At 48.8% G+C, this 12,446-nt stretch overlaps 1 protein-coding gene across 1 annotated transcript; it reads left to right on the forward strand.

The window, feature by feature from the left end:
- Positions 1 to 3,216: 3,216 nt before the first annotated feature.
- Positions 3,217 to 11,976, forward strand: THNSL2 (threonine synthase like 2; the record flags this gene model as incomplete). Its single annotated transcript, XM_010168521.2, has 8 exons — positions 3,217 to 3,450; positions 4,823 to 5,017; positions 5,283 to 5,435; positions 6,130 to 6,360; positions 7,362 to 7,510; positions 10,420 to 10,545; positions 11,522 to 11,661; positions 11,785 to 11,976. Coding segments are annotated over exons 1-8 (1,409 nt in total), but the record flags the coding sequence as incomplete, so codon positions are not given.
- Positions 11,977 to 12,446: the final 470 nt, after the last annotated feature.

Genomic DNA, 12,446 nt, shown 5'->3' on the forward strand with positions numbered 1-12,446 from the left:
ACATTTTCCAGCTCTTGGTCTGTTGCAGTGGATAAGTCCAGGCAGGCTGGAGTCCGGCAGCACAAGTGTGCTCTTCCTCTCCTTTCTTTTAAAATTCAAAAGAACATTGAAGAAATGGCACTCTAAACATGAATGCATGGAGCTTGCAGGGCTGAGCATGGGAAAAACCCTCTCAATCAATGTCACTGTCACCCCAGTGCATGTCCCAGGTGCTTTCCTTGTGCTCTGCGCTCACCTGTGGCTGCCACCTAAGCAATCCCCACCATCACAGCATGAACCGATGATCTCATTAGAGAGGACTATCACTGCTGATAGACCCCGGGCACAGATAAAGCTGTGGCAACAGCCTTGCTGCTATTTCTGTCTGAGAGCACAGGGAACCAGGTATCCTTGAATAACCCTTTTTTTTTTCTTTTTGCAGGGTTCCTGCACACCATGCACCCTGGAGGTATGTAATGCTGAAGGCGTCAATCTCATTGTAAGGTCTTCACTTGAAGAAAATAAAAAAAATAAATAAATTAGATGAATCAGTGAAATTATCTCACATAGCTAATGCACACATTGAAAGAATTAGACATATGGTAAATAAATGCCCAGAGGCATGAAGTCCCATGGTGGTAGGAGTAGGTGAGGTCCCATCAGGGTGTGTTGAGTGAACAGAAGATGCTCAGATACACGTTGGTAATATTAAGTTATTACATTGCTAATAAAAGCTATCAGCTTGTGCAGCTTTTCCCAGGGATTTGATTCTTCCTGCCTTGTAGCCTAACTTTGAGCTAAACTCAAAGTGTGCTCTGTCTCTGCATGAGCAGAGACTGCTGCAAGGAAGGAAAATCCTGAACTCACCTCAGAACAGTCTCATGGGAGAGGTTAGGGTAGAGGAGCCAAATCATGTCTCCTGCAGCTTTCAGTATTTTCTTAATTTCTATTATTCCACTGTTTTCTCCAGAGATGTTAATTGAAGTTTTTTTTGTATCAGCTACCACTGGAGCATGATGATGACAAAACCTTTCAGAGCTGGTAAATGGGGAAGAGACTAATAAGTAACCCAAATAAATATTAAAGGGTCATTTACCCTCCAAAAATACATGGGGCAATGAAAACATATGGGACTGAGAGCATCATCTCTTTACACCTCTTTCTTACTGTGGGATTTTGTTAAGGCTCCGTTTTGGGGACATCAGCCACTTGCTTCAGCTGTCCAGGTGACCGGTAGGGTTTTGGTGTCTTCAGGGATGGCCCTGGCGAGGTTCCATCACTGATTGAGCAACCTGGTCTAGTGGAAGGTGTCCCTGCTGCTGGCAGGGGGGTTGGAACTGGATGATCTTTAAGGTTCCTTCCAACCCAAACCATTCTATGGTTCTATGATTTAAACATAAGCCATCCCTGAAGAACAAGGTCCTGCTCTGCTGCCTATTTTTTCCAGCGCCTTGTGAAAGGACCTGGATGCACATCTGGGATAAAGATGGACCCCCATCACAGGGTCAGCACCCCACTATAAGCCAATGTGCCATGAGGACCTGGTGGCTGTGGGTACAGGGAGGATCCTGGCACCACAGCAGGTTTGGGTGGCTCAGGCTTCGTCTTTGCAACATAAGAAGTGTTGGACACAGAGCTCTCCTTATGGTGGAGATATATGGAATCATAATAAGTAAGTAGCTCCCTTTCTAACTAGTTAGAGAGGCAACATGTGCTGGGTCGAACTGTGATGATTTGGCAGGAGATGTGTCCCTTACGGCCGATCTGGGCGTCCTGACTCATGGCTGGCTGTTATCAGCCATCCTTTGTACCTCTGCACATTGCCTTCCCGGGCTGAAGTCCCCGCACATGCTCCAGCAGCACACACTGCGCTGCATCCCAGGTCCACGCAGCCACCAGTCCTGTGCTGACCTTGCCCTTCAAAAAACACTTATTATTTATTAAACTAAAACATGAAAAAAGGGATGCAAAGCCCCTCCCTGCAAAGCAGAATTGAGTTTTTTTGCACAGCCCCACACACATCCTCTCTCTCTTCTGTGCCTCAGTTTCCCCATTGGTGGGAGGGGGATGTTGTGGTGTCCCAGCCTCACAGGTTGAACACTTGGCTTTGCACAGCTGAATTACAGACTGGTTTTGGTTGGAAGGAACTTCTGGAGGTTTCTGACCTGAGCCCTGCTTTAAGTAGATCAATCTCAAATTTAAATCCAACCTCTCAGTTAAATCAGGTGGAATTTCTCCAGGGTTTGACTGGAGACAACAAGCTGTTCATGCCCTGTGCTTGATCACCCTCACAGTTAAAAGCTGTCTCCTCATATTTAACTAGATTTCTCCCCAGCTGCCCCTTGCCCTTATGCCCAGCACCACCAGGAGCAGCTCAGCTCCATCTTTCCCACATATTCCCATTCCCAGGCTCGATGCAGGGCCACACCACGGCGAGGGGAACGTCAGCGGGTTGCAACGGGGAGAAGTTTTCCGTGAGCACAAGTGCAAAGGGTGGTTGGATTGCAAGTGACGGTGATTGTGGAAGCGAGTTTCTTGGCTGCTTTCCTGCCACTGCGTGAGGTCGAGAAACCCGTGCTGTGCTGTGCCGTGCTGAGGGGCTTCTCTGCTGTCCCAAGTGCCCCAGGTGGGAACCGCTGTGGGGATTCACGGGATTGGGGTGAGAGGGATCTCTCCCGGCAGCACCGGCAGCTGCTCCGTGGGATTTACATGAATCCGATGGATTTAGCTCGGCCCTTCCTACACAGAGATAAATCCTCTCCTCAGTTTAACCCTTTTGAACCAAATCAACCTGCACTAAAAACATAGTTATTTCCTTTTCTTTCTTTATTTATTTAAATTTTAAAAGTCCAGCTTTTGCCAATAGCCTGTAGGGGACACGACACGCTTGCGTAGTGACTGCTGCAGGGGACATGACGCGTTTGCACAGCGACTTCTGCGCCATCAGGGCTTTTGCTCAGGCCGGGCAGTGTCTCTGGGGCTGGGGGGGAAGGACGCAGGGAAAGCAGGACCAGGAGGCTCCAGCCACCTTGGTACAAATCCTGGGCTGCATTTCCAAAATGCTGCCTGCCCTTCCCCAGCCCTGGCTGCTCCAGCTCCCTGCGACTTTTTTTGGGAGGAGGTGGTTTCTTCCCTGAGGAACTCTCTCTGTCCATATGGGAAGTTTCTGGGGGAGTCAGCTTGGGATGTGGGGCTGTTCTCAGTGTGGGGAAGCTCCTGGCAGTGACTGTGGTGCCTCCCCAGCACACATGGAGTACGTCAGCACACGGGGAGGTGCGGGGGCTGTTGACTTCGAGGGAGCTCTCTTCTCTGGCTATGCACCCGACGGGGGCCTCTTCATGCCCCAGCGCATCCCCTCGCTGGACAGGGACACCCTGCAGAAGTGGAGCTGCCTCTCCTACCGGGAGCTGGTGAAGGAACTGTGCTCCCTCTTCATCACCACTGAGCTGGTCCCACAGAGCACACTCAATGGTGAGCCTCAACCGCGCGGGGAGCTGCTCACAGGGATGTGCATCAGGATTTTGGGGTGCTCAGATGCATCTGCCTGCCTTCACCCCATCCTCTCCCAGCCCACTGAGGATGGAGCCTGCTGTAAACATTGCCTGTTCCTTTCTGTACCCTGTTCTCCTCTGTCACCTTGCTGGGACTTGTTACCTTCTGAAAAAGGTGTCCCCCTGGAAAAGGTGTCCCGTGCCTGCAAGTAGGGATTCTTGTCTCAGATTCTTGCTTGGCCCAGAAGGCCAACTGTATCCTGGGCTGCATCAAAAGAAGTGTGGCCAGCAGGTCGAGGGAGGGGATTCTCCCCCTCTACTCTGCTCTGGTGAGACCCCACCTGCAGAGCTGCCTCCAACTCTGGAGCCCTCAGTACAAGAAAGACGTGGACCTGTTGGAGTGGGTCCAGAGGAGGTACACAAAAATTATCAGAGGGCTGGAGCACCTCTGCTATGAGGACAGGCTGAGAGAGTTGGGGCTGTTCAGCCTGGGGAAGAGAAGGCTCTGGCAAGACCTTACTGCAGCCTTTCAATACTTGAAGGGGGCCTATAAGAATGACGGGGGCAAACTTTTTAATAGGGCCTGTAGCAATAGGACAAGGGGTGATGGTTTTAAGTTAAAAGAGGGGACATTTAGAGTAGATATAAGGAGAAAATTTTTTACAATGAGGGTGGTGGAACACTGGCACAGGTTGCCCAGAGACGTGGTAGAAGCGCCATCCCTGGAAACATTCAAGGTCAGGTTGGATGGGGCTCTGAGCAACCTGATCTAGTTGAAGATGTCCCTGGTCACTGCAGGGACCTTTAAAGGTCCCTTCCAACCCAAACCATTCAACGATTCTATAATGATTCTGGTGACTGCAGTAGTGACAGCTGATGCTGTAGCTCTTCTCACTGCTGGGGCACACTGCTGCTCTGCTGAGCTTCAGATCTGCCCTGCCACCAGGGCTTTCTGCTGCTCCGGGCCCTCATCGAGATGTCACTTTTAATGTTTTCCACATTTACCAGCTATCACTTCCACCAGAGGGCAGCTACAACCTCTGTCTCAACGGCGTGTTATGATAAAATTTGGGTTTCTTGCATTTTATACCTTAACATAGTTTGCTCTGATAGTTTTGGGTGCCCCCTGGCATTATTTGGCATAGAGCTATCAAACACAACGAACCTGAGACAGTTTACTCCTAATAACTAAGGATAACTTGTTGGATATCTGTCACCTCTCCAGCAACTGAGAGTCTGTGTTTGTGCAGAAAGCTTGCCAGGGGCACGAAGAGCACAGATGCATGAAGCCACGGGTCAGAAAAGTACTCCTCTTCCCAATCTAACAGCCGCTTTAACCATCTTCTCTCTAGACCTGATTGACAGGGCCTTCAGCAGGTTCAGACACAAGGATGTCGTCCATCTGTCCAGGCTGAAAGATGGGCTGAATGTTTTGGAGCTCTGGCATGGGGTTACTTATGCATTTAAGGATCTGTCCTTGTCCTGCACGGGGCAGTTTTTACAGTACTTCTTGGAGAAAAAGCAGAAGCACGTCAATATTCTGGTGGGTGAGTATGCAGCTTTGTTGGGGGTAAAATTTCTGGGCAGGTCTTTACCTTGAGAGCCATCATCCCTTGGCCCTCCCCATAGATGCCCCAGGGTGGTATTGCCTCATGAGTGGCTGATGAGTGATCTTCTGGCAATGCCAGGATGGCTACTCTAGCCAAAAATATCTCATGGAGCATCTCTACATCTTTTCCTTAAAGTGCAGTGATGCAGGTTTGACTGGTGCATCAATTTTTCTTTTCTTGGTTCTCCCTCACTTTGAAACAGGGACTTCAGGGGACACAGGAAGTTCGGCCATCGAGAGTGTGAGAGGACAGAAGAACATGGACATCTTCGTTCTGCTGCCCAAGGGATTCTGCACCCAGATACAGGAACTTCAGATGACCACTGTCATTGAAGACAATGTCCATGTCTTTGCTGGTTGGCATTGCTGTTGGACTATCCACTTTATGGTCCTGCTCTGTCAAAACTATGACCCAAAAAGTCTCGGGGGCCTGCTGCTTTGGCAGCTGCAGCTGGCTGGATCATTGCTGTGATGGTCACCATAACCAGTCTGTCTAACAGGAGCCTGTAGCAGACATCGCCAGTTTAATGAACACGTAGTCCTTTTCTCCTGGCCACAGATCAGAGCTGCCTCCATGCAGGCAGTTAGTGTTTAGCTGCACTGAATTCAGCACTATTTCTTGACACTAAAAGGACCAAGAGTTACCCCTTCCCTCTGTCTCCTCACCTTCATGGGTGGTCTGTCCCCTACCACTGTGCCATCCCCATGGTAGGGATCACTGTGGGGTGCTTGAGCTGTCTCATGGACTCCTCTGCTCAGCCAGGTCTCACCTTGGCATCTCACAGAGGATGCATGTGTTTACCTTCCTGTCAAATAGCTACTTGGTGTAAGCAAAAGCCCAGGGTGCAATGTCTGCAGAAACCACCCGTTATCTATATGGTGCTACTCAACCCTCGGCTCGTACAGTCCCCAAGGCAGACGGGCAGCTCAGGACATTCTTGGCCACAGCAAACCCCAGGGCTTGAGACTGACCCTGTTTCTGAGCTGAAACACCTTGTGTCCAATGCGCTGATGTTGCCAGATCTAATCTTTCCTTTCTCCTTTTGACAGCTCATGGGAACAGCGATGAAATCGATGAGCCCATCAAGGAACTGTTCGCTGATGTTGATTTTGCCAGAAAATACAATCTGATGAGCTTGAATTCGGTCAATTGGTCTAGGATTATGGTGCAGATTGCTCACCACTTCTATGCTTACTTTCGGTGTGCCCCGTCCCTGGATACCACCCCGCTGCCAGTGGTGGAAATTGTTGTGCCAACAGGAGGAGGAGGAAATATCACAGGTGAAGGGAAAAAAGATAGGTTAGGTGAGGGAGAGAGTGCTGTGACCTATGGACTAAAAGCTCTTTGCAGATACTGGGTATTGCTATTTATTAAAACACCCACTCTCTGTTAGGATTTCTTCAGAACCACTTATATTTTATTACTCATGCATGGTTATTACTCATTTAGGTGTCACTGATGATTTGCAAGGTGCAGAGGATCCCAAACCACCCTTTGATGATGACTGTAGCTATCTTGAGGATGGGCACATTAGAAAAGTACAGAATGTGTTTGATCCAGAAAAGAGGGAAAATATTGTGGCTCTGATTTCCTAAATGAGACATTAACAGAGGTGTGGAGTCCTGCCTGGTCCTACTCTGGTTTGCATGCTAGTGTGCAGTCAAGAGAATCACTCTGAGTTGCATAATCTGGCCTTCTAAATGTGAGTCCTTGGTTGCCTCAATCCCAAAATAGGTGTGCAGCTGTTTTATGAAAACACTAAAGGATTTGGTGCACTCAACTGCATTCACTGCACTTCCAGGCTGCCCATCTGAGGCAGCATTAATAAGCTGCAAGAGCCCAAAAGCTTCACCTCTCTTGGTTGAACAGCAGCTGCCTGATCTCTCAGTCCCCTGCCCATCCATCTTCAAATATGGAGATGCCCAAGGGTCAGTGTTCAGCAGCAGGTGGAACATTGCATCCCTGGATTTTATAATCTGATGCTCTACCAAAACATTAAAGACAAGATATCTCAGAGTCCAGTAGGGAATGTCATATAAGCATAGAATGGTTTATGTTGGAAGGGACTTTTCAAGGTCATCCAGTCCAACCCCCGTGCCATGAGCAGGAACATCTTCAAATACATCAGGTTGCTCAGAGCCCCGTCCAGACTGACCTTGAATGTTAATTTGTGTCTGCTTCTGAACTGTATGCTCAATTAATTAGTACAATGACCTCTTTGCTAAATCTTTTTTGAAAGTTTCTCCATCAAGCATGCATGTACTTTTCACTTTTTTTCTAGCTGGCTGTATTGCCCAGAAAATGGGTCTCCCTATCCGACTTGTTGCCGTGGTTAACAGCAATGACATCATTCATAGGACTGTTCAACATGGAGATTTCTCACTGTCGGAGAGCGTGAAGGCTACGTTAGCATCAGCCATGGATATTCAGGTATGTAATGAATTGTCCAAAATGGGAAAATACCAAATATTATATACTTTTATAATTTTTTTCCCTTATACTCTGTTCTACCTGTTTTATGAGATTATAATTCTGCCACTGGCAATGCCCCTCAGCGAGGCATTAAGAGGTGTGACTCATATTGAGCATTTACGCTGCAGTCTGTTGAGCTGAGACAGATCAAGCACCTTTTTCTTCACTTTTCAGGGCTTTATAATCTTCATTGATAAATGTTGGGTTTCTGGGGTTTCATTATGGGCAAGGCTAGCAAGAGAGGGATGTTTTCTCAAAATGTGACACTTAGAAAATTATAAATCCCATCATGTCTCAAGGGCTTTGTGGATGCTTCTGAAAGTCTCCACCAAGAGCAAGAGGAAAGACCAGGAAGAGGTAGGGAAGCCCAGAAGAAATGCCTCATCTATGACCATCTGCAGCTTGCTCAGAGCAAAACAAGTCTCAGCAGGCAGACAAAGGCCTCAGAAATGAAAAGTCATGGAGGTAAAGAAACCAAACACCTGGAAGCAAATACCTCCCATTTTATACCTACCCTGTGATCCACAGGGATTGAATCTGCTTCCAAACAAGTGACTGAAGTGTGAAACACTTGGTGTTGTATCACTGTGGCTTTAAGCTACCTAGATTTTCCAAAAGCTGTTCAAACACATGGGGAGGACCTGGGAGCCTGGAGGAACAGCCAGGCTTTGCAGTCAGTAAGTCATTATGCCCCTATCACCAGGTTGCTGTGGTCTGCAGCTTGACTTTCCTCCTGAGGCATGAATTGCTGAGGCTCCTCAGAACTCAAAGAGTAGTTGGGCTCCTCTCTTGGCCTGTGTCCCTTCAGTAGCACTGGTCTGCTGAGGCACCTAAGCATCTGCCATACTTTGGAATCATGAGGGAAGGCAACCAGGCGAGATGATATCCAGAGATGCTGGAGGAGCTGGATAGGTGTATCCCTCTGCACATCCCTCTCCACAGCTGCCAGGGATATCATTGTTCAGCTCACATCTGAAGCATCCATGGAAATATTTCCATAGCTGAATGGATCATTCATGCTGGAGGGGAATTTAGGAGGTCTCTAGTTGGGATCTGCTCAAAGCAGGGTCAGCCCTGAGGTCAGAATGGGTTGCTCAGGACTTTGTCCAGTTAGGTGCTGGAAATCTTCAAGGATGGGGAGTGCACAACTTCTTTAGGTTACCTCTTCTGCAGACTAAGCTAAAGCAATGACAACTTTCCAGTTAGACACTAACTGAAGAGCTTAAGGTGAAGCAGAAAATCTGGTGTGGATGAATATTGTAAGGAGCAACCCAGAAGAATCACAGCAGATGCTGTGTCTTTGTAATACCTAGAGACAACCAGGGACTGTTCTCTGGCCCTGAGATCAGGAAGCACCACACAGCTCATGTCCAGATGCTCAAACTTTCCTTGGAAACAGTCCCCAGCATGACCTGTCCTCCAGACTGGACCCCAACATTCTCCTGGCCCACTCAAGTGGCATGAGACAAAACCAGACCAGAGAGCTGGCTAGGAAGTTAAATGGCAAGGCCGGTGATTGCACCAGTGTCCTGGCCCAGTTCAACTTACTGGTGTCAGTATAGTGATCCTGTAGTGGAAACCATAAGGCTGGTATGAGTGGAGGGTGAAGGGGAAGGTCTGGATGTGGGAGCAGCAGGAGGAAGACCAGGAGAAGGGGTGTCAGGGGGATAGTGCTGGAGGCACCTCCAGTAGCAGGTCACTGAAGTCCAGGCATGCTGACATGTAGCTTCTCAGGACAGCCAGGTTGGGAAGCAGAGGGCAGCCTAAACCAGGGGGTTTAGACCAGGAGAAGGGGTGTCAGGGGGATAGTGCTGGAGGCACCTCCAGTAGCAGGTCACTGAAGTCCAGGCATGCTGACATGTAGCTTCTCAGGACAGCCAGGTTGGGAAGCAGAGGGCAGCCTAAACCCTCCTTAAGCAAAGGGCAGAGTACGCCCACACTAGACTGAAGATTACAGGCTGGAGGGTCTGGGAGATGATGGTGGGAAGATGAAGAACAGGGCTGGGGCCACAAGCCACCCAGATAAGGACAGGAAAGGCTGAGTAAGTCCTGATGACTGGCCAAGGTAGGACAGGATGGAGAGACAAAAGGTCACAGGCACTGTCAGCTGCTAAAAGGTGTAAAGAGCTCATCCAAAACCATCACTTGAACCCAGGAGATATGATGGAAACTTGACAGTTGGTGCCCCTTGTCCTCTCTCTCCCTACAAGGTATCTCAACCAAACCACCTGGATGAACATTTCTTGGTATTTGTGAGTGTGCAGGAATGAGACAGTGAGGAGTGAAATTGGTTTGGGACCCTCCTGTATGGTCTTGCACCAAATTTTGCTGCAGTGTTGCAACACGGATTGCTACATAGCCATACAGGCCAGTCAGGCCCTATATGTGCCTTATATGTTCATAAAGATAATCGGTGAGGCCTGCAGGGAGCTGAGTGTCTCATTAAGTCACGCGGGAGCTGGGTGACTCAGAGCAGCATCTTCAACACTGAGTAAACAGCTGGATATTTCTGGTTCTCAGATACATAGTGTGTCATTAGCCTGGGTTCCTCAAGGTGATGGTACAGATGTGGTCACATCGTTGATTGATCAGTCGTCCCTTCATTAGGGGTTTTTTTTTTTTAATCTGATGGTCACTGCCAGACTGCTCTGACAGGTCAGAGGTCTGAAAGACATCGTGTTCCCAAAGACTTGTCTTGGGATGGAGGTGTGCAGGAGGAAGACACAAAGCCCACCCCAGCTTCCGTGAAGGACAATGTGGCAGTAGGACCTGAACCCTAATTAGACCTCAAAGAATCCACACAGGTGCTCTCACCTTGAGACAAACGCTCAAATTTCTGCTGCTCACCTATTGCCTTGTTATCACAGGAGCCTTACAACATGGAGAGGATCCTCTGGCTGCTCTCGGGCTCTGACAGCCGCCTGACGAAAACACTGATGGAGCGATTCAGCGTATCGAAAAGCCTTAAGCTGCCAGAGGATCTGCACAGGAAGGTCAGTTCCTCACACACTCAGTGCCCTGTGTGTGCACGTGTAAGGAGATTCACTGCCACCCGTTGTTTTCAACTCATTTTCAGAATAAAGAAATCATAGTGGAGAGTTTCCAAACAAAAATTTAAGCGTGAAGCCAGAGCAGAAGTTTTATATCAATGCATGTGCATGGAGATGTTAAAAACCCTGTTTTAATTATGTTTTTTAAAGCAAACCTTTTTCTTCTTTGCAAAATGATTTTAAAAATGCCTACAATTACTTAAGTAGGGTATAAAACCACCCCATCCTTGGCCACTCCAGTTGTGACATTGGCCATGCACCAAGGCATTATGCTGTGGGTGCCAGTGCAAATTTGGTGTGGCATTGCAGAGTGGGTCTGCTGGGCTTGGTGCTGCGATTCAGCCTCGATGTGGTGGCAAATGGGAGCACGAACACAAAGCAGAGAGAAATACAAGAGAAAACCAAATGTTTGAATTGCTGAATTGAATTGAGGCTCTTTGGGCCAGATGCAAAGTCCTACCTCTTCCCATCCAACACGCGCTGTCCCCCACTGAGCATCCTTTGCCCGACACCCACTCTTGCTTGTGCAACAACAAGATAAATACTAAAAAAATATATTATTAAAAAAAAGAAGAGCTATTACACTAAGGTGGGTTTTACAAGCCCTCAGAAACTCCCTTGGAGCATGTAAATAGCAGTGCAGAGCTGAGGAGCTGAGTCTTGGCTCCTCTCCACCCACACTCCCAGCACCTGGGGATGGAAACCCCTTTCTCTCACCCCAGTCCCATGGCTGTTTCCAGCAGTGCCTCATCCCCTGGCTGCAGCAGCAATCCCTTTTTCTTCAGTCTTTGAGGAACCCCATCCTCCAGCATCCCTATTTCCAACTGCTTTCCCGAGTGCCCATGGCACAAGCCCCATTTGGAAAGCATTGGGTGATGATGCTCTCTGCAAACCTGCCCATTTCTCCCCATGGCTGCAGCTCTCTGAGACCCTACGCTCATGCTCAGTCTCTGATGAGGACATCGTGCGAGCCATGCAGCGCTGCTGGGAGGAAAACCACTACCTGTTGTGCCCCCACTCCGCCATCGCTGCCCACTACCACTACTCACAGCCAGAGGGGTAAGGACAGCCGTGGTCAGGAGCATTGGGGACCCAAACATCACTCCTCCCCTTGCTCCTGCAGCACCTCCAGCTTGGTTTTTGCTTCTGTCAAAAGTTTTCTTGCTTTTCTTTCCTTTTCAGCACACCCCGGTGTTGTTTAGCTCCAGCCTCAGCAGCCAAGTTTCAGGATGCCCTGCTTCAAGCTGGCCTGGTTCCCCAGCTCCCTCCTGAAATCACTGCCTTGACGACGATGGACACCAGGTCCACTCCCCTGGAGCGAGGACAGGACTGGGCACAGGTGCTCCGGGAGCGAATCGAAGCCACGGCACAGCGGTGGGGGATCACTGGGCAGGGAGTCACGCAGACCTGAGCTGGCTGATATCTCCTAGGGCTCATTTTCCATTCCCAGAAGAAGACCATGTTATGCTGAGAGAGGAGCCTATGCTGTCCATGCAATGAATTATTAGCAAGAACACACTTCACCATTGAATTACAGACTATTTCATAATATTTTCAGTAGAGGATTGTATCCTCTTTTTCTTAGTAATTCGTAAAAACTGATTAAAACTTTGAATAAACATGCCTGTTCCATTATTACTAGCTACTACAGGATGCTCCCTTAGCCCTACACACAGTCACCAGCTTCCTGGGAATTATCCAGCAGTTCTGGTCCTATGCTGGTGAAGGGTCTAGAGCACAAGTCTGATGAGTTCATGGCTGAGGGAACTGGGGTTGTTGAGCCTGGAGAAAAGAAGGCTGAGGGGAGACCTTCTCGCTCTCTCCAACTACCTGAAAGGAGGGTG

The sequence above is a fragment of the Antrostomus carolinensis genome, unplaced genomic scaffold (genome assembly GCF_000700745.2).
Source record: "Antrostomus carolinensis isolate BGI_N321 unplaced genomic scaffold, ASM70074v2 scaffold10925, whole genome shotgun sequence".
Lineage (NCBI taxonomy): Eukaryota > Metazoa > Chordata > Aves > Caprimulgiformes > Caprimulgidae > Antrostomus > Antrostomus carolinensis.